At 43.5% G+C, this 27,164-nt stretch overlaps 2 protein-coding genes across 11 annotated transcripts in view; both read right to left on the bottom strand.

The window, feature by feature from the left end:
• RAD51B (RAD51 paralog B) overlaps window positions 1-14,535 on the bottom strand; it is a 400,026-nt gene extending 385,491 nt beyond the window's left edge. For all 7 annotated transcript variants that reach the window (XR_010440386.1, XR_010440387.1, XM_064713534.1 and 4 more), the window contains exon 1: window positions 14,412-14,535. The gene's annotated coding sequence lies outside the window, so the exon portion shown is untranslated. The remainder of the gene's footprint in view (window positions 1-14,411) is intronic.
• Window positions 1-25,119, bottom strand: part of TMEM229B (transmembrane protein 229B) — a 32,287-nt gene extending 7,168 nt beyond the window's left edge. For 2 of the 4 annotated variants that reach the window (XR_010440388.1, XM_064713543.1), the window contains exon 1: window positions 25,034-25,119. Coding sequence is in view for 1 of the 4 variants with exons in the window: in XM_064713543.1 (XP_064569613.1) it covers window positions 25,034-25,043 (10 nt within the window). In the remaining 3 variants the exon portion in view is untranslated. Of the gene's footprint in view, window positions 1-4,806; window positions 4,855-14,411; window positions 14,549-25,033 lie in introns of those variants that run through there. The other 2 variants (XM_064713545.1, XM_064713544.1) reach the window with 2 other exon arrangements.
• Between the last annotated feature and the right edge of the window lie 2,045 nt (window positions 25,120-27,164).

Here is a 27,164-nt window from a genome sequence, read left to right as displayed (position 1 = left end):
AGGACTTTCTTTTCCAGCTTGCTGAGAAAAAAAAAAAAAAAAAAGAAGGAAAGTCTGTGGAAACCACACTTGGACCTCCAAGGAAAACTCAGTCCTTTCCCTGACTGCCCTGCATGTGCATAACTCTGCTGGCAATGCAGGGGCCAACCAAGAACCCACTCCACCTACAGGAAACAAGCACAGACCTAGCAGGGGAAAGTATATAAAGGACTGGGTTTCTCTATCGAAATCTGGTTGCAGCAACAAGCTCACCGAGGACACAAAGCTGAGAGGAGTGGCCAATACCTCCTAGTGCTGCACAGCCCTTCAGGAGGATCTTGACAGGTTGGAGAGAGGAGCAGAGAAGAACTGCCTGAAATTCAAGCCAAATGCAGGGTCCTGCACCTGGGGAAGAGTAACTCCATGTAAGGACAAGAGAAAATGGGCAGAAACAGAGGCATGAAGTTCCACCTGAATATGAGGAAGAATTTCTCTACTCTGTGAGTGATCAAGCATTGGACAGATTGCCCAGAGAGGTTGTGGAATCTCCCTCACTGGAGATATTCAAGAACTGTCTGGTTGCAATGCTGTGTGCCATGTGCTCTAGGATGACCCTGCTTGAGCAGGGAGGTTGGACCAGATGACCTACTATGGCCCCTCCGAACCTGTCCCAACATTCTGTGATCAGGGCAGGACTTTGACTTATGGCTGCAAGAAAGCACCAAGATTACATTTTAATATTTTATAATTTCAGCTCTGAAATGGATATTAATAATCACCTAGGTTAAGGTAAGATACGGATAAAACTGATGCACCAGTTCAAGTAAGGAGAAAGGACTTACAGACTGCCCCATTTCGTGTGAGGAGCACTCAAGAGGAGACTTCCATATTCTCATTCGGCTTTGCAGGTGATGCAGCCTTGGCAGGCAAGAGGGAAGGGATCAGAAGATGGACTGATGGTAGACCAAGGAATAATGGTAGATTTGTCTCACACAAGCACTGCAGGTGAGACCTCAGTGGATGTCGTATTCATGCCTGATTAGGTTCTTGAGCACTGCCTGGCTCATTTTTTTTCAAAGCTCTCCTTTGCAGTGGCTTCCTGCCCATTTCCCTGCTACCAAGCCAAACTGTGCTTTAAAAAAGGTCTCTTACAGATTGTCTTTATTCCTTTTAATCCAGCCGAATTATTTAGATGCTCTGGTTGAGTGTAATGAGACCTCCTCAAGAAACTCTGAATTAACTCTGAAGTGCTAATAAAAGAAAAACAAACAAAAACCTCCATGAGACAATTCCCCTAATGAATTCTGAGTCTATGAATTCTGTCAGCTAATTGATCCACTGCAGGTAAACCTGAACTACTGCAGCATGTTTCATACTCATAATGCCTAGTTATTTCAGCAAGTTAAAAAGCTACAGCAGCAAGTTAAAAAGCTACAGCACAGTATTATTTTAAAAATTAATATTTACTAATATTTAGTTCTATAACATGCATGTTCATATTTCTAAGGAATGCCTTAGGGATCTATAACCCTATGTTATATATGATAATTACTCTTAAATTTGAAAAAGTGCAAAGGAGACACACACACAGTAGGACACTTTAGCCTCTCCAAACGACATGACCCCGAGCAGTGGGCCAAGCTGAAGTAAATGGTACTTTCCTCTCCCTGCCCATGAGCTGTACTGCTAATGTCCTCCTTCCTCAGATCCTTACTACCCAAACAGTACTTACGTAAAAATAATTGTTTCTCGTTACTTTTAAATTACTTTCATTGGCACATCATTGTAGCTACTCTGTTCTTTCTTCAGACTGGGAGAATCAGATGTACATCTGTTTTTCTGCTTCAGCAAGGATTACAGTAGATACGAGAACGTGTTGGGGAAACTTGACATGCATTTTTGGACAATACCTGTTTAACTGTAATTCTTTTTATTTTGCATTTTCCCTGTGAGTAAACACCTAACAAGCATACCTTGGCAACCATGGACAACATTGAATGAATATGCTGCAAATCTGGCTTCAGGATTTTCACAGAGGTATCACACACCATTAGAAGTGAAGATTTACAGAACACTAGATGTGTACAGAATACTATGTACTAAATTTGGCCCCAAGACATTAGTTCATCAGTGTTTAAAGATTTATACAGTAAAGTCTTAGTGGTACTTATGTGCTGAAGTCATAACTCTGAGGAGATATTCATCCTTCAGGTAACTGAGAGCCTCAATTAACTGTGGCTCAGAAAATAGGATTTCAACTGTACTGAAGTGTGGAAGAGCTCCAGCAGATCGATTAATCAAGCCCTGCAATGAAGCTAAAAGCATGCCACAGATGTCTCCAAATACAGACTCTCAGTGCTTTCAAAAAGGATCTGGAGCCCTTGGATTTTGGTCAGTTCTGAGTCATCTGTTTTTGCTGCTTTTTTCCATCAGGATGAACATTGTCTCCCTTCCACACATTGCGGGGTAAGAAAGCACAGTCTATTTCTTATCTGCATTTTCCCCTCATTTTTGTCTCTAGCTCCTTTCCCATAGAAGGCACATCATTTCCCTGCCACTCCTTGTTTTCTTGTTCCTTTGCCCAGTTCACTTTGTACCTGCTGGCAGCCTCTGATCCCTGTCTATCTTTCAAATCTGGTCCAAAGGGAATTGGGATTCAGTAAAAAACCATGACGCCAAAAAAAGATTAAATGAATCCAATTACCAGCCTAACCCAAAGGGATGGGGAAGTACACTTCTTAGTGGTAATGCCTGTGTGTGGGCTGCCCAGAAGGTACCATTTCACAACAAAAAGGAGAAAGGTAGGGATTTCTTGGGAGGGAGTGTAGAGGGAGGTTGACTTCTCAGAGGACAAGAGAAAATATGAAGACATTGTTTAAAGAATAGCTTTTTGACTAAGGTGATCTCATGAATTCCTGTAGAAGTGCAGCAAGTGGAGGCTTTCCATGTCCTGCCGCACACATAGCAGGAAATGTTACATTACGTGAACACACCTTAGCCCACAGTGACCACTCCAATTTGAGAACAGATTAAGGCAGTAGCTCTTTACTTATAGAGACCAATAGAAATGTTTTCTTTGTACCTGACAGAAGACCCCCAAGAATCATGCAAGTAGCAGACTTGAAAGATACTATGAAAAATTACGGAATCCAAACTTGACATTTACAAGTATTGAGCCCAAATCTCCCCAGCATTTCCTTCAGGCAAGGTCATGTTCTTCTCCAAGCTTGTTGCTGTAAGGCTCTTGTGCATTACCTGCTACCATTCCCTGTTTGGAAAAGCTGCCCTGAGTTCCCAACATTTGCTGATACTACTTCTCAAAAGTAGTTTTCAAAAACACCCAGCAAGAGCCCAGGTGCCCCTGATGTGGCCCCAGTACAAAGCAGAGACTTGGATGCCAGGACTCTCCTGTAGGAGCAGGCAGAGCTTCCCATCAACACTGAAGAGGAGGGAGCCAACATTATGGAAGGTCTGTCCTCAAGGAGATGGCATGTTCAGGAGCACAATCGACTCTCAAAATCTTTATCAGCCATCCTTCAGTTTTGGGTGCTTAGTTGCTGGATTCACAGTTATCTTAACCTGGACAGTTGACTTCTTTCTCTGCAGTGAGAGCAGACCTGAGTTCCTAGAGCCCAGTTTTCAAAAAGTGACACAGGTTCACACACCATGACTTCAGGCCCAGGTCTGAGCACCTAAGAGTTCCCTGATGGGCAACCGCCTGACTCGTAAGCTCCTCCAAGCTGGGCCCCTTCGCATCAAACCGCGCACTCAAGCACAGTGCCAGGGAGCTGGGTCACAAGGATGTCTCGGGAATCCTCACACTAGACCTGATGCCACCTTGGTTCTTTTCCTACTGTTTCTGAGTTTCTTATTGCCTCTCTCCCATATCACAGAACACTAGACTGTTCTCTAGTTTGGACTGGACCATAGATATCCACTTGAAAGACGGCAAAACAACCTGCTGTATCTACATAAATTTGAATTCTATCTACAGTTGTATAGATATAGAAAGATATAGAGACACCTGCATATTCTGTACTATTTTATTTGCTGATTTGTCCTCTTTTCTCCTCTACTTGAAGGGGATGTATCTTTTTCCTTAAAACTGCCTCTTCTGACTGTGCACTTTTGTACTAAGGTGAGCTTTTACAAACAATACACTACTATTGGATTTAGCATACCTTCAACCTAGCAATCATTTATCACAGCTTCACAGAGCCTCTCTGAAAATAGATCAATTTAATATTATGTTTATACCCTTCTTCCACATTTCCTGTTGTGACTGCAGTGCGTCCAAATGACCGTGTCCTACTGAACAGTCTCCACAATAAAACCAACAGATTCATTGCTGAATACTGGAAAGAATATTCAATCTGTATTTATTAGTCAACCTAAGTGTAACACTTTGGGTTCCTTAAGACAGAAAGGTCTGTATGTATGTGCACAGGGCTGCTTCAGAATATTCTAAATGCTTGAAGTCTAGGAATTTACCTTTCATGGTACAGCAAGCCCAGATCATGAAATAAAGCAATACCATAGCTTCAGACTGCTTTACAAATGTATCAGTTTATGGTTGAGACCCAACTCACACCCCTTTTCTGAGATCCAGTCTACATATTCAGCCTTCTGAAAAATTCTAAACATTTCTTGCGAATAGCAGCTAACATGCATCTGCTTCAAGATTCATGGAATGTAACTGCACTGTGTTACTACCACCTACGTCTTAACACCTGAAAAAGGAATTAAGTGTCCACCTTAGAAAAGAAAATCCTTATGAACTGCTAACTCTAATCCTAAACTCAGCAAGGATGTAAAAATACTACTCACCTCTTCACTCAACTGTCAGTCAGCACAGAAGACATTTTCCATTCTCAGCTGCAGAAAGATGGTACAGGTGCAAAAGGTCAAAGCACAATGGACAGGGGACTTGAATTTGAGTCCACACACACACAGCTACTGCAGTAGAAGACAGAGCAATTTTCTTGCTTGTGTATTTGTATTTATTCAGTTTTACATGCTTCAGAAAAGAAAATGTTCCAAAACACACACAGCTCTTTGTACATATTAATTTAATTCCCAGTGACTGACAATACAATCTCATAATTGAAACACAGGCACTAACTGGCCAAGATCCTTGGCCATCCCAGAAGAGAGACAAGATAACAATGTATTCTTTTACTTGCCTCTGGAAGATGCTCTTTCCAGAATAGATAACTCAAGTTGATGCATAATGCAGAAAGTTCATGTTCTCACTGTCAGAGCTTCTCTTTCCTTAACAAAAGCACTGATGTTTCTCTGGACAATCCAGACAGTACCTTTCACTGACCCTGAATTCCCTTTACAAAAGTATTTTTGATGGTCATGCAGGTGATTTAGGAATATGTGAAGACACAAGCATGAAGAAGGAGGAGTTGGTGGCCCAGTGTCTCCATCCAGCAGGGGTTGTGAAGCACAATCTTTCCCCACTGCAGGCTCCACAAGAAAAGGCTCATGGCAGGAAGGATAAGCTACTGCAGATCCAGACTATGTTTTCAGTAACTTTGATCTTACTGCTTTGGTCAGATCAGAGACAGAAACATGATACTCAACTTCAAACAGCTTCAAGCCCGAAGATGCCTTGAGTATCTGTAATTTTACTGGCCCACTTCCATCTCCCTGTCAATATCAGCTGACTCAGTAAAACCTATCACCTCTCCTTAGAAAAGGGAATATTGAGCTGAACAGACTTCACCTGGTTTCCAGAAGAGGCTTATTTTTCAAGTCTCATAGCAGCCTAGTAGCTGAATGCTATGAAACACAGGATACCCTCAGCTGAAACATTTAAAGAGCTATTTACACCAGATGGGAGCATGTCAAAGGAAATGGTAAGACCACAACTTCCCAGCCATGAGGTTCAATTAGTTCTTAACACCTCCTATACTTAGTTTCTCTTTTGCCAAGTACCGAGCTTCCACTAATTTCTGTCAGCTTGTCAGAGGACATTTATTGAACTCTGCACCTGGTTGGAAAAACTCATTTTCCCCATGGGGCCTGTCAAGTACAACCAGAAAAGAAAACAACTATGGCTGTGTCATTCTCTGCAACATGGAGGCAAACATGCCATCCTGGAGTCTCATCCACAGTAGAGGCTTTTCAATGGATGGATAATTTAACTGGCCTGCTTCCACTGAACTGTAACCTAAGGTTTTACCCAGCTAACATGTAATTGTACTTTTGCATTTAGACAGGGGAGACAAGAATAAGAGAATCTCAGAATAGTTTGAGTTGGGAGGGACCCCAAAGATCAATCCAGTTCCAACCAGCCTGCCATGGGCAGGGACACCTTCCTCTGGACCAGATTGCTCAGGGCCCCATCCAACCTAGCCTTGAATGCTTCCAGGGATGGAGCATCCACAAATTCTCTGGGAAACCCGTTCCAGTCCCTCACCAGCTCTCACAGTAAAAAAGTTCTTCCTAATATCCAGTCTAAACTTACTCTCTTTCAGTTTAAAGCCATCATTCCTCGGCCTATCACTAAATGCCCTCATAAAAATTCCCTGTCCCACTCTCTTGTAGCCCTCTTTAGGTACTAGAAGGTGCTGTAAGGCTCTCTGTTGCCTGGGCTGAACACGCCAGCTGTCTTAGTCTGTCTGCACAAGGTAGGTGCTTCAGCCCTTTAAAAAACTTGGTGGTCTTCCCTGGACTCATTCCAACATGTTGATGTCCTTCCTGCGCTGGGACCCCAGAGCTGGATGCAGCACTCCAAGCAGAGTCTTATGAGGGCAGAGGGTCCCAGCACAGACCCCTGAGGAACGCCATTTGTTCCTTGACGTCCATTGGGATTCTCAGCTATTTGACCACTACCCTTTGGATGCAACAGTCCAAACAATTCCTTATCCACTGAACAAATCCATGTCTTGCCAATTTAGAGATAAGGATGTTGTGGGGAGACCATGTCAAAGTCCAAATAAATTACATTTGCACCCTTCCACTGATGAAGTCACTCCATCACAGAAAGCCACTGGTGGTTGATCAGCCAGAACTTGCCCTTGGTGAAGCTGAGCTGGCTGTCCTGAATCACACAAGTGTGTCCTGACCCATTAATGACTGGCCACAGAGTTCCCAAACTGGCAGGGCTTTCCCAGGGTCACACTTTTCTGCACAGATCTTCATTTGTGGTGCCCTTAATACCCAACTTATGTTTTCAGCTTTCATTCTACCATCTCAAGAAAAGTTTAAAGATAACAACCAAACAACTGATTGTTATTTTAGGAGGCACTGTTATTTAGCAGTTTTTATTTAAGCAGTGAGGAACTGATCCCTCCTTTGAGCAGACACTGAGCTCTCACTGACAGAAATGCACTTCTGATAGTGACTTGTTTGTTCACCTCCAGTAATCTGCGTTACACCATTACTGCACCATGATACCATTCTAACAAATTAATTATTTGCATGACATGGTTTTACTAAATTTTGGATTTTGTATAAACATTTCATATACGCATGCATACAGAGGTGCAAATTAATGAATGAATTTCAGGCACTTAACAAAGGTACCTTACAAGCTTTGTTTCCTTACAGGTTCCCATTTGTAGTTACCAGAGCCTGTGAAGGCAGCTAGAGATGGGCACATTCTGAAGACAAAAGTGGAGTTTGATCGTTCCTGATGCTATCTTTCCTACATCCTTCCAGTGCCTACTTAGAGGTGCTTAAAGCATATACAACACTGATTTATTAACCTCTATACTTTAGGTTATATAGGGTAATTTCAGGTCTTATCAAAGAAGATTTTTTTCTTTATTTTGCTTTCCATTCTGGGCAACAATAGGCACGCCGTACCTCTGGGCAAAATGCCAGTTTAACAAAGATGCCATTTCTCATCTGTGTGTTGGGAACTGACTTGTATTAAGACTAGAAAAGAATTCCTCAGTTTTAAGTAAAATGGTTTGATACTGCTCACACTGGATACCAAAAATAACCCTCTTCAAAAGTCCCAAATGTTAAATTCTTTTTAAACCATATTTAAAATCTGGAGCATCAGGTGGCCCATAGCAAATAGAAGCAGAGAGGCACCATATGTTTTCTTGTCCATGTTTATGTAAGATGTTTAGGAGTTGTCATTTTCGTGCCTGTATTGTGCATCCACTATTGGCAGTCCTGGAGACACACTGGTCAACTATCCATTCTTTTTTAGATGTACAGAAACCTGCAGCATATCAGGACTTCTACCACAATCACTAGATATTAAGCAATACACTCTTGGTAGAAGGAGAAAGAATGTAAGTTTTTGTCTCCTGCTAAAACAACATAAATATCATTCCATAATATAACTAGTCTCGATACATGCAACAACAAACCCACCACACTACACACAGACCAAACAGCACTATCTGCACAACAGTTCATAGCAATGTCAAGGTGCCCAAAGTATTAACATTTTCAAGTGTGCTTGTTTTGCATAGGCTCGTACAAACTTAGAAGCCAGATTACACTGCAGCTAAGCAACTCACTTCACTTATCTTCACTGTCTCTGACAGTTCCCACATCTGCAAAGATATGCAAACTTCAATATTATATATGCAAAGTGAACTTTTAAATAAATGTGCCTCAGCCAAGGCAGTGCTGCATGCATGGCACACAGATAAAAGTTTTAGCAGTGTATGTCTGTGCCTAAAAAGAAATGGAGGATGACTTTTGATATCTCATGCTGATAGTAGTTTTCTTCGGTATTTCCTATATCTAAGTCATTCTTCTGAATCACCTACATTTAGATACTCTGCAGCACAGTACAAGATGCAAAGTTTTGCACTGCATTCACAGCATTGACAGATCTTCCTTCCTTCCTTCTCCTGCTGAGTTTACAACGACCAGTATATAAAAGAATAAGGAGCATCTTCTTATGCATGGAAGCAGCCGCCATTTAGCAGCCTTCTCTCACATTTTCCCTACTACAGCCATGGCGTGTAAAAAGTTCCAAAAGTCTGGCTAAGAGCAGACTGGATATCAGAAGATGCTGAAAAAAGTGAAGCTCTTCTACAGAGCTGCATGAAGGCTCAACAGTCAAAAAGCAGGGAATCTTAAGAGATCTGCTCCAACTTTCATCCTGGGAGTACTAAAACTAAAATATCCACCAGACTACAGTAGCTCTCCCAAAGCAATTCTAAAAAGCATTGAGACCGATAGATAATACAAAGAATAAAAATTTTAAGTTCCCCCTAAAGTTGCTAGATAGAACTTAAAGACTAACTAGCAAGAAAAGATGAAAGAATGTAAAAGTATGCACACAGGATGATAAATGTAGCTGGAACTAGCGGATAAATAGAAAATTAGGAATATACATGGGGTTTTGGCAAGTTATGTAACAAGAAGCAACATGCATGCTGAAAGAAAAGTTCAAGGAATAGTCATATTGGGGCACTCAGTAACCAGGGATCCCTTTATTTGACCTTCCAGGATCATAAAAGGTCTTCCAGTTGGAGGCAGATGAATGCAAATTAGTTCTAGGGAAAGTGATGTTTATGTATTAGTTAGGAAGTATATTGTAATGAATGTATAATCATGATAGAATAAATACCCTATGGTAAAGTTTCATGACACACATTCAATTAGAGGAGATATCCTCCTAAAGTGTCCAGCACTGTAGTAAAGAATGCCTGCTTTCTAATATTTCAAATTGTGTTAGAAAATTTATTTTCTGTTGGATTTTGGTATCACTACAACAAGGAAGTGAAGCAAGTAGAAGACAGGACTAAGATGGAGAAGCAAAAGGACCTTCCTAAGACAGTGCCAAGGTGGCTACATAAATGGGCTTGTTGAGCAGCTGTGCTGCCTCACGAAGAATATGCAAACTGCTGCAAGTCTTGTAATGAACTATGCTGGCCCTAAGAGGCATAAGGGGCAAGTAGTGCAGTGAACTAACACAGGACTGATGAAACCTCTGCTTTATTACTAGGTTTGCCATGATCTGCAATGTGACCTTGGACATGTCACTCCACCTCTCAGTGCTTCTGACTGCCATCTGGCTGATTAGGCTAAACTGTTTGGTGTGAAGGCTGCGTCTAATTATAGATTGGGCTGTCAGGTAGCACAAATAGTTACCTATACTGACAAAAGTCATGAGAAAAACTCAAATACAAAGAGCAACTGCATCCAGTCACTTGCAGAAGTACCAAATTAAGGCGCAGTCAAAAAAAGCTGCACAACTGAGATTCTCTTAGCACCAGTCTCATTTGCTCAGTCATCTGTGTCACATGGATTCCCAAGTTTACCAAAATGTTTCTTTCAGGGAGCCTGAAGGTGCATTTTTAAGTCAGATACAAGCATTTGTATTTAACAGCATATTCAATAAGCTTCTCTGTACAAGACTTCAGAGTGAGTAATTAAAGGAAATATTTCTTCAGTAGAGTTTCTCATTAGCAACCTAATTAGCCTTCTGAAAATAATTAACATTCCTTTCTATAAAGGGAACAGACGACCCATTACATCCCTTAGACAAGCAAAACAAATGCTGAAGGTAAGAAATATTTGTTCAGGGAGACAGTAGGAAAGCATCCAGCAGCAGTACAAATAAAAAAAGAAAAAGATGAGGCACAAATGCCTGTGAACCACGAAGACTGGACAATGCAAGTGTGTGTGCAACACTAGTATGTGCATAACTGCCTGATGTGTGCATGCAACACTCACATCGAGCATTTTCCTTCCCCTGCCTCTAGGACCTACTGGTAATCTCATCACTGAGATGCTGAAAAATTCCACCTCCAACTTGTTTTGAAAGCCAGAATAAATCATCCATTCACAGTCAGAAACAGCTCTCTCCACAGGCAAAAATTCCCCAAGGATCATATATTTTGACTATTAAAACACTCTCAAAATGCCCATTAAAATAAAGCGTGATGTAATGTCAGATACAGGGACAAGTGAATTGATGTCTATGAAGTTCACCTGCCAGGTTTCACATGGTGATGTTTGACCAGTTACCATGCCCCCAAAGAGTTACACATACATTTCCTGACCAGTGCATGTTTGGTATCAGTGTGGCTGGAGAGTCACAGGCACCAGTGTTGTGGGACGTGTGCGTACATACACATGACAGAAAGCAAAGGACAGAGGTCAATATATCCCTGCCTGGCACAGCAAGAACTGTAGTATCAATATAGTTGAATGCAGAACAACAGATAAAGGAGAAATGAGCTGAGCTTCTAAACATCTACATGTTCAGGTAACACAGTAATTGAAAAATTCATGAAAATGCAGCTGCATTTTCAGCCAGTTCCATGTTTGATACATACTTGCATTTCCCTGGCAGGAAAGCTGAACACTCATAGCTTTCAAGTGTGATTGCAGGGAGGGCAAAGCTCAGCCGCACAAAAGCTTCCATAGCTACATCACTATGGAAACCACAAATCCACTGCAAGCTCTGTTTGTCTACTTCTTTCACTGATGAAAAACAAACAAAGAAAAGGTGTGCTTCCAGTTTGTCGCCTTTTTACTTTGGTCAAGACCATAGGACGGCAAACACATTTTACCTTCTTCAGAAGCAACCCTTTCTTCCTTGACAGCTCTTTGTGAAACCTACTCAGCCTCTCAACCCAGCAGGGCAGTCATTCCCCTCAGCATGCTTCCACCACTTTTTTTAGTGAGGACTCTTCAGATGCGGTCTGGGATTTTATCTTAGCCTCCAGAATTTCCCTCAGCATCTGGACTAGAACAGCTCCAAAGGTGACTCACTCTAGGGCATATCCAGCTGGCTGACATAATGAGAAGCTGAAAACTGCTCTGAACACAAGCTACAGTGTCTTGTTTTGACAGAAGTAACATTTCCTTCCTTTCCAAGAAGCTCTTTAGGAACATTAGAAGTGCTTGCAAAATGCAGTAGGGCACATTACAAGACAGCTGTAAATGCAAAGGTTGAACTTCTGTTTTAAGAAGATCATAATTTCTACAGCTGTTGCTAGTTACAGGTAGCTTTCCCCACACTAAAAATCAGAATACATCTCAACAAAAGCCTAATAGGTAAGAGCAACTCTGAGAGATGCAGAAGGAAAATGGGGAGAAATGCTAAAGAATCTGTAATATGGCATGGACAATGCAGCCCGGGTATGCAAAATGGCCTGAAGGAATCTTCATGCCAACCAATGGGAAGGAAAAAGCAAAAAAATAGTTAAAACCTCTCTGAATCTAAGTATGTGCATTCTGTGCTGAAGAACAGCCTCTGAACAAACCTTCAGCAACACCTTCTCTCACAGTGGGCACCTCTTACCTGAGCCCATAGCAGTTCATGGAAGAGATGGAGGAGAATTGAGCCTCTGCAGCTCTGTAAATCTCTGAATGCCTCTCAAATTCAACTGCCAGCTGACAATCATTACATAGATAAATGCCTACTAGTAAATGAGTTGAGAAAAAGTATGTGTTACAGATGTTCCCAAACAGCCATTTAAATACACTCATCTTCACTAGAGCACTCTGCATGAACAGAGAAATCCTGCCTGTGCTCAAGGAACTTTTAACAGAGAATACTTAGGCTTCTCAGCAAGATGGAGCTAGGAACAAACTGACATAGTCTAAATTCTCTTACAAAAACCAAAGCAATGCTACATAAAAGATGTGGCTCTCTCACCTCCCTTTTGCAAAAGGGGCCAGAGCAGCCAGGGCTTCCATCTTGCTCCTAACTCATTGCTCTCACTTCAGAGACAATTCCAAGCTGGCATTACCAGACGTGTTCCAAGTCCATTGGTGTTCCAAGTATTCCTACCAACAGCCCATGGGATGATAAGAGGTTACTTCTGTGTCCTCAAGGATGTGACAACAATGCCCAAGCCAGTTTAATGAAGGACAGGCTCAAGAGTGGTGATGACAGTCTGCAGGGTCTTGTCCTCATGGCTTTGAAAGCAGATCTGTCTGCATCTCCAACAGACAGCATCCTGAACAGCCTGAGTAGATGGAACCTACAGGAGGTATTGGAGGAATGAATAATTCAGTCTTGTTCTGCTGCCAATGGATCTATGTTTTCTTGTGCCCATGCGGTGCTTGGTTTTTGTTTTAACAGTAATAGGAGACCTCTACACTACATTCGATGGTTCTTGAGGACAGCAAGAAGCAGCATTTGCTCTACACACAGCAATAGTACCACACACCAGAGCACTTGCCAGACACAGCTTTCTTCAGAAATACTCACGGCTGCATCACTGACATAACAGCTGGACTCATACAAAGCTCATTCCATTACCAGCTGCCTTCTCAGGAAGCTGCTGACACCTGCTTTGTTATAACATTGCAGCACTGGTCTGGACTTTGCCACTCGAAAGATGACACTTGGTGACCAACTGAAGCCCTGTAGTCAGCTACACAATGGGCAGCACAATCATAGCTGGAGCTCTAGGCAGGAGCTGACCCTGCTTATCCACACTGTTAGCACTGCCACAATTAAGTCTTGTGCTTTCCTTCAGCAGCTGACTGGGTCTGTTTCCCAGCCTCAGAGAGGATCAGGGGTCTATCAGCAAGAATACCCAGAGGAGTGGGACAACAGAAAAGCCCAACACAGGATCTCCTGAGCACTACAACTAGGAGAAGGTAATGAGACACGTGAGACAGGACAGACTGAGGGATGATCATACTACATGTATCTGAAGTTTATACATGCAGCATGCAGATATTCAAAGTGAGTTCCCAGCTAGAAATAAAGTACTGTGCACAACCTACCCAGGAAAGCTGATCCAAAATATGCAAAACAATATTGTAGCCTGAACTATGCCCCATACTGCTGACACAAAGAGCCTGTCAAAAATGCTGCAGGGTCTGGAAATTGTTCTGGTCCCACAACATCCACCCCACTACCCAGAATCAATATAAAGTTTTGCTCTGGGATATAAATCACCCTTCCAAATTGATTGCATTTTACATGCACTATGTGGAAGCGTAACTGATTGCCACAGCATACAGGAGAGTGGCAAGATGAGGCTAAGAAGATTAGTAGAGTAACACCCTGGTGAATCAGGTGCAGAGACTGCAGTACTTGCTAGGGCCAGGAACAGATTCCTCATCATCCAACTCACACCTGTGCTTTCACAAGAGAGAGCAACCCTTTGCTCTTTACCTACTGCTCTGGTTTAGCTCAGAGAAACTGCTCCACTGTCCTGATTGTTTTAACTGCCTAAGGCTATCAGAGTGTGAGGTTTTAAAGAGACAATAATACTGAAAAGTTTGGCTGTATAAATTACAAGCAATCAGAATGATGTGACTCACAGCAGACAGAAATCAAGGGTGATGTGTGCAAATGGCAATCGTACACCTCCAGAAAACAAACTGGGGTTTAAACCAATGGAAATAACTTTGCACTCTACATATTTAAATTTCAAAGGTCCCATTTACAATGCAGTCAGCTCTGTACTCAGACAACTGCTCTGTTTTTCTGGTCTAGAACTGCAGTTCCACCACTTTTAGCCTCCAGACCTTACCTTTTCCGGGGAGGGATCCTGGAGCTCTCCCACTCTTTGGCCAGCTCCTAATTCACAACATCCGCAGGTAGACTAGGCTGCCTCCAGCAAGTCCAAGGGGTTTCAGATGCCAGTCGTTTTCAGCCCAGGTGTGTGTGACCAACAGTTAGCACAGCAACCAGACAGCCTTCCTAAACCAAAGAAGTACATTTTAATCTCAATGCAGCACAGTGCAAGAGAGGTTTTAAACACAGAATGAGCCATGTGTATGGATAGCTTAGCTCCAGTACATTGGGCCCTGGAAGATCTGACTTCTTCAGAGCCCCCACATAGCACCTGTACCTGCCTCTTGCCCAGGGCAGCACCCAGACAGCTGCCTCTCCTTGGGTGAGGCTGAGCCTTTCTGCTCTCCACTGTCCTTCTGGATCTCAGCCACAGCAAACACACAGAGCAACTGCACTAGAGTCAGCGACCAAAGGTTCACTGCTACCATCTCAGCCAAGGTCTCAGTTAACCCTTGGAGGGCCTGCCAGAAATTGCTTTACTTCTATTTTCCCCATGAATGTCTCAATTTTTTAAGCAAGCTTCACTGCTGACACCTTTCCACCCCCATCCTATCTCTCCTAATATTGCCTCCTTATCTTCCCTGACCTCCTCTCATCCTCACTTCTCCAATCATCACACTTTTCTTCTCCCTTCCCCATTCCAGGACAGAGTGTGGACTTCACACAAACAGGCCCTTCCCAGTGCCACCCACCCAGCACCCTAACCTGTTCCTGGGGGCACTGGCACTGGCCTCTCTGCTCCAGGGATATGACTGCCTTTCACCTCCATGTTGGGCTCAGGCAGCACAGCTGCATGATCCAGGCAGGTGGAGCCCATGACATGGGGCTCTCCTCTTCAAATGCTGACATTTGGGATGCCACATTCCTGATTTTCACAGAAGTCATGCCTCGAGGTGACAGCTTCAACACACAAGTATCCAACACCTTATTTACATCAGCCTCACAGATCTTACAATCCAAGGGTTTGTCTGTACATAGCATGTTTCTGGATTAATTGCATATGAAGAAGTTAAAACAAGGACATTTATGTGTCAGACTGTATAACAAATGAGTTCTTCATGTTATCCTAATGAATCTCAGCATTTCTGCGCACCAAAATCCAAGAGGAATTCGAGAGACGTTTTCCTTGACAAACAAAACAAACCTATGCTGTTTTTATTTAGATGACACTGGACTAAAAAACCACTCCAATTAAAAATGCAGATTAAATACCTAATCCTCTCCCCAAAAAATCTTCCCAATGAGATTAATGGAGCAATGAATAGCATAAACCCACTAATTAAATCAATGTAATATGGGTATTATTGAGACACATCTAGAACTTTCTGCCTATGCCCTGAAGCTTGAATCTACTTTGGAGTCTCTCTTATAAAGAGAAATAGTTGCTATTTTACCAGCTACATATTTATATATCAGGCTGGGAAATAACTTTTTTGTTGTCTAGGTCTGGGATAAAGTGTTGCTGCATCAATGTTCCTAAAAATTATTTGCACAGAATCCATTTTCTTTATATGCATTTTGCCACCGTTGGATATTTGCCACAGATTTCTACTGAACTATTTATCAGACATATGCAAACAAAATTTCAAAAGGCATTTCCCTAGAATCACAAAAACACAGAGAATGCTTTTTATGTAGTCAGATGTACTTGTTCATAATTTTATATGTAAAAGACCGAGGAACAAAATCATACAAAATAAGCAACTGCAACACACTTCCAACTCCTTAAATGCAGAAACATGAATACTACAAAAGGCTTCAAGTCAACCTAACTTTAGAACAACACAGTCCTTCTCAGTCCATCCCTTTCCCTGGCACCAGCACTCAGGCCACCCATGGGGCTTCACCTGGAGCCAGACCAAGGAACTCATCAGCCCTCTGAATGCTACCCCATGGTACCTAAAGCTTGCTAGTTTTCAGCTGTATCATCATCTCTCAGATTTGACTCACAGCACACAGCCCAGCAGGAAGTTCCCTTTTCACAAAATACTGCATCACTTTGAACTCAGAGTGCTGGAGAAACCATACCTTTGGTTACAAATGTACCTACAGTTGAAAAAAACCACTCATTGAAGAAAACCTCCATTAGTAAAGACTATGTCATAAAAGACATGAGCAGAGCAGTAGAGCTGAAGATTTGACCTTAAGGCTCACATGATTAATACAAAGCTTAAACTGTTCAGAAAAGGTGATTTGTTTTTCGTTTTGTATATAAATGGACTTTCTGTGTCAAAATACTAATGATTCAAAATGTGTAGTGTTTCTAGTAAGGGAAAATCAAACAAAAACCCAGACAGAATAGTGTGAACATGCACTTGTATATACAAAAACAGTTAAAAACTAAAATTGTAGACTTCCCAAAACAGCACTTCCTGGAACAGCTCTGGCTGTTCCTCTGACACAAACATTCCTGGTGTCAGCAGGTTGGAGACTATACATGAGCATAATCTAGCAGTATTGCTCATCAAGTGAAAATACAAAGAAAAGCAAACGAAAAAGAAAGCAAATTCCTGACTGGAAAGTGGTTAGTTGAACATTCCTTCAACGGTCTCTTTTAGTATTTACATCCCTTCATTATTTCTACAATTATCTACAAAGAGAGCTAAGGCCCATGCAACTAACCGGTGGTAAGTTGTGCAACAGAAAAATCAAGTCACAACATTGCTCTGTGACTTATCTGGGATTCTCCTGAGAAGAAAGTGCCAAATTTGGAAACAGAAAGTGAGTCTGTGTCTTCTCAGAAACTCCCCCTGTTTTGGCAGGACTTACACAGAGGATGATACAGATTTCCCTTTTAACTGAAGTCCCACCATGTCTCTTGATGAGGACTTCTGAACCTCTTCCTACACTGGACTGAAATACTGCAGAGGGACACGTAGGACACAGTCCCTTATCTCCTGAAATGCAAATGCCTTTTGCTCCTTCTGGAACAACAGAAATGTAATTGGAAAACCTACTCCATAAAGCAACGACTTGCACTTACCCAAGGAAAACAAGTGATTTCAAGGCTATGGGCATCCTTTCCCAGATACATCTAGGTGGGTGCCCTATCTCTACTGAAAACTTCTGTCAAAGCCCTGAGAAGCACATTAGACCTCTGGAGTTTCAGATTTCTTCTAAAAGCCATGCCACCACGCAACAGCTGAAGAGGCTTGGCCAGATGCCTGCATCCCCACACAACTACAGTCTCTGCAAATGCTTCTGTGGGTATTTACTGCCAAAACCAAAAATGCATTTAAATAACTTCCAAAAGTCTTTATTTTTTTGCTGTTGTTACCTTGCAATATCTTTGAAAAATAAATTAAACTCAGATTTCAAACAAACACACAATTGAATTCCCTCATGCTGTCTTCCATTATTAGACTATCACTTTCTCCTCTGTGTACACTCATCCCTTCTTATGTTCCTTCCATTCTGCTTCTGCTAAGGCAATGGAAATGAACCAGCTGGATTTACATTCATATTTTCATTAATTACCCTGGCTCTCAATATTTTTGAGCCAAGGGGCCACCATGAGTGTTTTGATACTTATCACAGCTTGCCATCTACTTGGTAGATGCAAGTATCATCTACCTTTTAACATAAATCTCTCACCCATTTTCTTCATTTTCACAGTCTCAAGGATGAGCTCTGACCTACTTGTTGTAAGCTGTTGAACCATCAAACACTCACAGACCCACTGCCAGGAATGGTTATTTACTCATATATGCTCACACACCATTCATTAACTTTGAGAGCTCACCTAACTTCGTTGTTGATTTTGTTGATTTCAGGTTTGGTGAATGCTCTTCTCTAAAACTGGGGTCAAATCTGACCTCACAATATGGCAGATTAAGCAGCAGAGGAGTTAAAAAAGGGCAACTCTTACAAAACTCCACCTACACTTTCTTTATGAAGAAGTACAGCACCCATGTTATATCATGAAAGCACACTCACTGGCGTTTTGGTAATTGAAGGCAGGGTACTGTTGCCTGGCAACTTATCTGATTACCATTTTTTCAAGTATCACATGCACACTTGGATATGTTGCATAATAATGTCTCACTTTTATGCAGCCTAACCCAATGAGAAAGAAAAGAGGGGGATGGGGGCAGGAAAGCTACAAAAATTCATGTCTTTCTTTTCTGGAAAAAAAGTACAAGATAGTAGCTCAAAAGCAGGCTGAAACATTAGTATTCCTGAATTTTATTCCTGCTTTTCCTGGCTTGCTGAATGTGCTTATACAAGCATTTTACTTTATCTACTTGTCTGCAAAATGACACTAATAATACCAGCCTCACAGAGACACACTGAAAATTCATTAAGAACTGAGAGATTCTCAAATGAAAGATGCAGTGGAAGTGCTGGTGTTTGCACTTACAGCTTTTTAGTACTCCAAACGTTGCTAAGCCATGGTCCTTAAGCGTAGCAAATGTTCATCATTGTCATGACATTGTCCAGTCCTTGTTTCTTAAACCAAGGAAACTATATTTCTCGCATCAGAATGCAACATTTTCCCACTTTCTATGTCTGATATGTAGCTGGGGAAAGAAGAAATAGAACAAAAAACCTACTCCCACTGCCCCATACACAAGGCAGCATACCCCAACTTGGAGTAACTATCTAAGAGAAGGACATGGATTCTAGAAGTTGACCTTTTGCAAATCCACAGTTTATAAGGCAACATAATATGACATAATGAATTGCCTTCTTTCTATATGCACCTTAGTATCCCACTGCACAGGAAATGGCTTGGCTGCCCAGGGCACTCCTAATACCATGCTAACCTCTGTCAGCTCAAGTGGCTGAGGCTGATGGTTTGGAAAGTATCTCATCTCCATGGTAAAGTATTAAGCAGCAAAGGAAAACCAAAAGCAACAGCAGCCAAGTTCAATATTGCTAAGGAATCATGACATTACCTTCACAGCAGCTTTTCTCTCCGCAGTTAGACATTCAAGCATTTTTATAAAATGTGTGCTACATCCTGAAGCTCCTGTACAAGTCCACTTCCAATTAAAAGCTTAATTGTGAAGTTTGTCTTAGAAAGAACTGCTGGATCAAAATAAATCAAATCACATGGTATCTACTGTACCACTAGGGGAAACCATACACATCTTAAAAACAACAGAAATTACAAAAGTAAATAACTCTTCTTCTGGAACTTACTAGAAGCATCCTTACCATAAACCTCTGCTGACACAAAACACAAAGAAAACACGTGGCTCAAAGTGTCCCATGGGTTAAGCAAGTCTGGCTTTGCTAGGTCAGTTAGCAGGAGAGGAAACAGCCAAATCCACTGCTATCATCAGGAACACTGTCGCAAGCAGAGAGGAATGACTACCTAGAGCTCTGCATAGACACAGCCCCAGCCAAGATTTCTCAGTCCAGATTAGGCTGGTGGAGCCAAATGATTTAGATCATGATCTGTGCATGCATTCTGAATGAAAGAAAAAAAACAAAACAGACTCCCCATTCCCAGAAGGAACTTGACAGTACATACAGCACTAGGCTAGAGCTACCCATACTAAAGACAGAGCTCCCCCCTTCAGAAGTACTTCATCATGCTCCCAGCAGAATCATGAAAACAGGACAGAGAGGTGCTCCACAGAAGTTCTTCATAAAGGCTGCATCCAATAAATGGCACACCTGAGAGCAAAGATCCAGCAAGGAAGAAGTCAAACAGCAGCTTCACCATGCTATGCTATCAACACTCACCTAGTGACTACTAATGCTTGTATCTTATGCAATGAAAGCAAGACAGCATCTGTGGTAGGGAAGATTCCCTCAGTCATTTAATCCAGCTTTGACACAAGCGTGTGAGGGCGGGGGAGTTTCAAAATAAGGTTGTGGTGAGCACTGACACCAACAAAAATCCAGAACAAAAGAAAGGGTAACATAAAACACTTCCCTATTCTATGCAATGATTAGACACCTCTGACCTAGTAACTAATAGGTATGCTCATTCAGATATGCCTACAAACAAATCTCTAAAGCAGTCTAGCTTTTATTTCACCTCTGAGGACATGTTAACGAGCAGCATGCACCTGCAAAGCCTTTTACACTCATTTTAGCTGGACTGTAAGGTGCATAAGCTCTGGCTCACAGCAGACATTATTGGGTGTATCATTTACAGCCAGGAATGTAGCGCTCTGACTAACCAGAAAGAGAGCGTTGTTCTGAATTGGCACAGATGTTGGTATCTGCTCCTTCAGAGCCAAAGCCTTTGCCCAGTCTGGCTTTCTTTCAATACTTCTTGTGGTCGCCTGCACAGCCACCTTACCGAGGAACTCGGGAACCATCTGGATACTCCTGCCTCATATATCATAAGCGAAATGTGAAAAGCAGACCAGTTCATTTCTGACATAGACAGCTAACCAGCCCTCCGCTCCCTCACCCAGTCTGTACTGAGCCTGCAGAGCTAAAGCAAGCAGTATGGTCAGGTGAGAAAGCCACCAGAGAATACTGAAACACATACAGGAAGCAGATCTGAGAAGAGATCATTTACAAACCTTATAAGCAAGCCACAAACAGGTAATACCTTTTATGTTGGAAAACATTAGCTAACTACGATGACGAAACGTCTTTCAAAAGAAGCAAGGAAATATACCATACTTTACCTTTCACATCAAGTAAATTTTGTTCTGAAACAGAACTCCCACTTGAATTGTTCAATTTCACTTCTTTCACTCCAGAAAAAACCCAGGAACACCACTGGACACAGCCTCATCCGCAGCTACACAGGAGCACGCAGGACAGAAGTGACCGCATACAGGTTTGCTCAGGTGCCACTTCCCCATCTGCAGGGCGTGGCTCTGGCACCTGAAAGCTTAGCAAGGTACTGCAACTGCTATGTAGGTAGGAAGCGCTTCCCACAAAAGGGTGGTAAAGAGTGAGAATAAAGGCTTTTCCTACCTCCTGCTGGTAAACAATTTCTTTAAGTAATTGACCCATTTTCTAGAGAATAATTAGCCCTAAGGAATGAAGCACCGCTGCCCTTTAATTAGCATGTTGTTACCTCTCCTCTTACCATATAATAGCAGGCTGTCTGAGACTGAAAAAAGAAACAAATCAACACAACAACTTAATTTCATTTTCTTTAACATGGTATTTGTTGAAGGCAATCCAGAAACAAAGAATCCTAAGGTACAATTTGCAACAATAAAATTTTCCATTGCTTCTATGATTTCACCATCAGAACAAGGTCTCCTCCACACCACCACTCTTTAAGCCTCCCCAATATATTTTCTCCTTTTTAAGAGCTTTTTCATTATGCTTTCCAATCATCTTCTATGAGGAAAAATTTCTTTCTGTTGTCAGACAGCTTAACAGAAAGGACTCTTTTGCCTAAAACATAGTCAAATTTCCTGCAGATAATTTTATTAAAATTTCATTAAGTTTCTTGCAACATAGCTCAACAACTTTGATAAGGACAAAAGTTCTTTAGTCTAAGGAGACTAGAGGTGCATACCATGAACAAGGAGCACAAGAAAGCAACCACAGCCAGCAAGGTAACTCCAAAACTTGCAAAGAAGGACTGGACTCTTCAAACAAGTCTCACAGAGATGACGCTTAGTGACCGATTCCACGCTGCAGAAAAAGGAGCTGCTTGGCCCCAGACTCTGTGACAAGTACGATTCTGAGGATACAAACAAGACTTGCCATCAAAGCATGTGATGATAGCAAAAAGCTGGGGGTTCTCCCCTCCTCTCTCCCCAATCTCCACAGGAAGAGCGCACAGTCTCCTCTCCTCCCCCTCACTCCCCCTCCACACCTTCCTGGCATGATCAGTCCCCAACTGCTGCTCATTTCCAACACTTTGGAGAGTAAAACTTAAATTCAAGTAAAACTTGTAGGTAAAACTTTAATTCATCTGACTAATTAAGCCATGAGAAGAAACACCCCTCCTGGACACGATGCAGCGCCTGCCAGCAGCCCTGAAACACCTGATCCAAGGACAGTTACTGCCTTAACCAAGCAGACAGGTATTAAAAGCGTATTTACAATGCCAGAAAACAACTCCTCTCCCCATTTCTTGACGTGTGGGAATAAGTAGATCCTCAAATTACAAGGCCAAAGGGTTCCCTACATCTTCACTCCCTAGAATATCTCCAAGATGCTAAATAAAGTATAGATTGTAAAAAGATATCTTAAAAGACTCCACACGATGTTGAGTTCATCACCTTATCCAAAAACCTCCTCCTGCCTTACACTCTAAGCTAGAAACCTGCATCTCCCTTCAAGGTTAAATTTGCCTTTCACTGTCTGGCACCACATAATGTTATGACATTGCCGGCAAAACTGCAGAGTCCCCACTACCAGGTATCATTTCCATATGGATGCAGAGATCTAGGTTGCTCTCAACCTACACACCTGTGCTATCCATACCTCCTGGTCTAGACCCCACTTCTGTAAACTACCATGGGATCTTGCCATAAGAATTCCAAGGTTTGAACTCTCCAAGGAAGCAGCTTGTTTTCTGCCTCCACCATCAGCCTTCAGTAGAGTGGGTACAGCAATACTGACCAAGGCTACAGACATGCTGCCAGAGCCTCAGCAAGAAGCTATGCGGCAGCAAGCAGTACTGCCTCAACTTCTGCTTGCCCCTCCATTTCCTTTCCACCAGACTATACTACATGCTTTTTCAGTATTACCCTGGTCAGAGAAACTCAGAATGTTTCACTCTGAATCAGCTGCTTCTAGCACTTTTGCTGAGCTTTGTTTAGAAAGCTACTGTAGCTACCAGTTAAACCAAAGGACTTGGAGCTGTCTTGTTTCAATTTGACAACAACCTGTGAAATGCCATTTTCCCCTACCTCAGTTTCCTCTTCTATAAACAGAGACACCCATGTTCTTCAGTGGCAGCCTCAACAGAGAAGTATGAAATTCTCAGATATACATGCCAAGAGTATACATTCCTCAGGGAGAAAATACCTACTTTCAGATTTAATGAAAAATCTTAACTTATCCACAGTAGCAAGCTGATGTTACTTAACACGGGAAAACTGACATTTCTCTGTGGAAGAAGTCATAGCTTATCACTGGGACAAGGTGCTGGGATTCAAAAAGGACCTTCCGGATGTGTATGGACACAAGAGTATCTTACAGATTTCCTAAACAATTTTCCTCAGTGCTGGCTGAAAGTGCCTACAGGCATTTTGACTCCATGTCAGTAAGTCTTTATTTTCTTTTCTGTTTCCTAATAATTTATAGTTATTTTTGTTTTAATTGCTTCCTATTTACCACCAAACAGTAGCCAGCCCCATCTCTAACTGATGCTGTACATATATTACTGCATTTGTGCTCCTGGAAAACACAGAATAGAACTCTTTGGGCAATCTGTTCTTGCAAATCCCCAATGCACAGTCACAGATATGTTATCACCTTGCCTGTGAAAAAAAACAGCTCCTGCAGGGTCCGCTTTTTTCCCTCAGAAATAAGAGAAAACAGGAAAAACATGTGAAATAAACAATGCCAGACAACAATACAAAGTATTTCACGTAACAGAGTTTTTCTGCATCTGCTGTGTAATTATGAGGCTTAACAAGTTTGTACATCCCCAGTAATTTTGGACCAGCAATGTGAAATGATCTCTAGGAAGTCCCAGTGTAATGGTCAGCTTAAGATGAACACGACAGGGAATCCTCCCCAGCATCCCTGATCCTAAGCATCCTAGGAACAATTTGCAAAACCCTAGGGTAAATGAGTGAATGGGGAACAGAAGGAATCAGATTTTCCATTTTGCAAAAATTCAGCTATTCTTATTATTTTTCCATTCCAAAAATGGAACAAGAGTAAACATCTTGAGACTACTTTAATTTTTTTTTTAATAGAAAAGAAAAAACTCATTTTCAGCTGACTGTAGTATCCGTATCCCTGACCTCTGGCTTTACACACAGGAGTAATTCACAAGGTTGCAGAAAAGTCAGTGAACGGAGCAGAGCCAGTTCCCACCTCCCAGTTCAGCTCTGCAAACGCTGGGCTCATTCAGAGCTATTTCCCCTTGCCTGGAATAAAGTTTTACAGAAATCAATACAAAAAGATGTTTCAAGACATTTCTTTCCTTTTCATGGGGAAGGAAAAAAAAACAAGGCACTGTCCAGTGAAAAACAGCTCCGATTTCAACAACCCCTCCACCCTCCCTTCCCTGAGCCCCGAAACTTCGCAGCCGGGCTCTCCGGAGCAAACCCCCCTCGACGCGCACCGCGCTGCCGCCCCGAGGAGCTGCGGGGGGCGGCGGGGCCCGGCCCGCGGGGTTGCGCCGCTCCCCGGGAGGGGGCGACACACCGGTGCCCGGTGTCCCCGCGGGGCCCGCCGCTGGCGGGGAAGCTGCCGCTCGGCCGCCCGCCTTTGTCTCACCCCGGCCGGCACCCGCCCGGCGGGGGCGGCACGGCCCTCCCGTCGCCAGAAAGCGAAACCAACGGCGCCGGGCGCCATCCCCGCCCACCGCCCCGGGCAGCGCATCCCCCGCGCCGCTCGGCTGCGGGGAGGCCGCCGTGGGCCGCGCGCACCCCCGGCGGGGCGGCCGTGAGGGCAGCGGCCGCGGGCAGCTCCCGGTGCCGCCGCTCGGCCCCCCCGCCCGGCCGCGGCTCGTGTCCTCACCGGTGTCCATGGGTGCCCCGCGGCCGGCGGGAGGTGAAGTGTGCCAGTGACACTCGCCCGTAGTATGGATGCGGTTTCAATCTGCACATGCTCGCTCCCGACAGCCAGCCTGCCCCGCCACCTTCCCTTAACTCTTTCCGCACTGCCTCGCACTGCCTCCCCCGCCCCGCGGCGCCGGCCCCGCGTCCTCCTGCCGGCCTGCAGCCGCTTCCCTCGGCCCGCAGGCGGGGGGGCCGGCCCGGCGAGCCCTCCCGGGGCCATCGCGGGGCACGGAGCCTGAAGGCGGCGGGGTAGCCCCAAGGGAGGGACCGGCGTCCCCTGGAGAACCGGACCCTGCCGGTGCGGGCCGGTGTGTGCTCAGGTGAGCGTCGGGAACACCCTGCCCTTCCCAAACGCCTGGAGTGTTGGCTCCGGCCGGGAACACGAAGTGGCACAGTGCGCCTTGGCTGGTGAACCTGCAGTACGAGTCCTTCATATTTACTCCTCCAAAGAAATCCGTAACAAAAACAAATAAACACACATACCCCATCAGCTGAGGGATGTAACCCCCATGCGCCTTTGTTGGATCTGGACGCTGACAGGACATCCCTGCAGTGCAGGAAATCAAACACAGCTATCAAAGGAAGTATTTGTCTGCAGCTTCAGTATTACAATAGGGAAACACAATCGCTGAAAAATGGTTTTTTCCACCCAGAATGATCTCCAGATTCAGAAAACTGCCCGAGGAAGAATAGTAAGAAAATAAATTTCAAGCACAGGTAGTAAAAATAAATTAAAATCCTTTCTCTGGCTACCTTAACTCTTTGGCAGCACAAGAACACAGGAAAAAAATGCCCTTCTTTGGAATGAGAAATCGGGAGAGTGCAGTCCTGAACCAGGGTTCAAGCAAACAAATGCCCTGTCCGTACCTCTGAAAGAATGCAGGTGGAGGTAACTGGCAGCTCTTTGTGGTTAGGGGTAGCTGGGTAGTGCCTCTGAAAGCCTTATAGTCTTCAGACAAAAGTGAGCAAGGTTTTTAGTTCTGTCCATCTCCACAGAGAGACATTAACATATTCTGGGATAAAATGGTAACCTGAAGTGACACAAATGCAGAAATGGCAATTGATCTTGAGCCCAGAGATCTGTCTTTAACCAGCACCCGGCTTTTCCTCCTGGGTCACTGACTTAGGGCTCTTGTTTGATCTTCCCAGGCCTCTGATGCAGTCCACATTTTCTTTCTCACAGGCACAAGGACTCCTACCTTGTGTAGTACCAGAAATGATGAGCTAATGCTTTTAGCAGAATAAGGATGTTTTTATGACCTCTGTTTAATGACTCAGCATTTCTGCTTTCAATAATAAGTAGTCCCAATAATGAGGCAACATCGGATCTGTGCAGGCCCCAAATCAATTACGGTGAAGGATTCTCAAGATGTCTGGCAGCAGTGGCTCTGTTAAAGGCAGGTGCTCTCTGGAGAGGCGGCTCCCTGAGCCCCAGGGCGGCAGGGCCGGCAGACGCTGCGCACAGCGGAGGCGCCGCGGCCGCGCATCGATGGCTCTGCGTACCGCGGAGTGCCCGGGCGGCTGCCCCGCGTTCCCTCTGCTCGCCCGGGGAGCTCTGTGTACAAACCTCGCTGCTGCTCCGAGGATGCCACAATGCAGCAAACCAGCCTGTCACCGAGTCACCTGATTGCACAATCTCACTGTGAGAGCTGGAGATGCAGAAAGATGGAGCGTTTTAAAGGGGAAATGGAGAATAACGCACAGCTAGCCCTGCCTCAACAACCGAGCTGTGCAAGCTAGGGCAGCGCTGCTTATGCCGGTCACCTCCAGCTGGATAAAAAAACCCACAATTGCTTTGTATAAATTTCAACAGAGCTGGGAAGTAAAATGGTAAAATAGCTAAGACATCTTTGAACTTCTAAAGAGCACCTTGAAATACCATATCCAATTAGGCAGTTGGAGAAGACAGCAGCCTGAAGCAGTGCTTATGTATTTATTGTGAAATAGCATCCTTTAGAAAGCACTGAGGACCATGCTAGAGATATAGTCAAGAGAGCATGAGAGAGAGAATTTCACAGTATGAGACAGCATGAATGTTTCACAGCATGAGAGGAGAGAATGCCTTACAAGGAGCAGAGGAAAGGTCAAAG

This window comes from Zonotrichia leucophrys, chromosome 5, assembly GCF_028769735.1.
Source record: "Zonotrichia leucophrys gambelii isolate GWCS_2022_RI chromosome 5, RI_Zleu_2.0, whole genome shotgun sequence".
Classification (NCBI taxonomy): domain Eukaryota; kingdom Metazoa; phylum Chordata; class Aves; order Passeriformes; family Passerellidae; genus Zonotrichia; species Zonotrichia leucophrys.
Note: the sequence above shows the minus strand (reverse complement) of the source record. Positions and strands in the feature narration are given on the sequence as shown.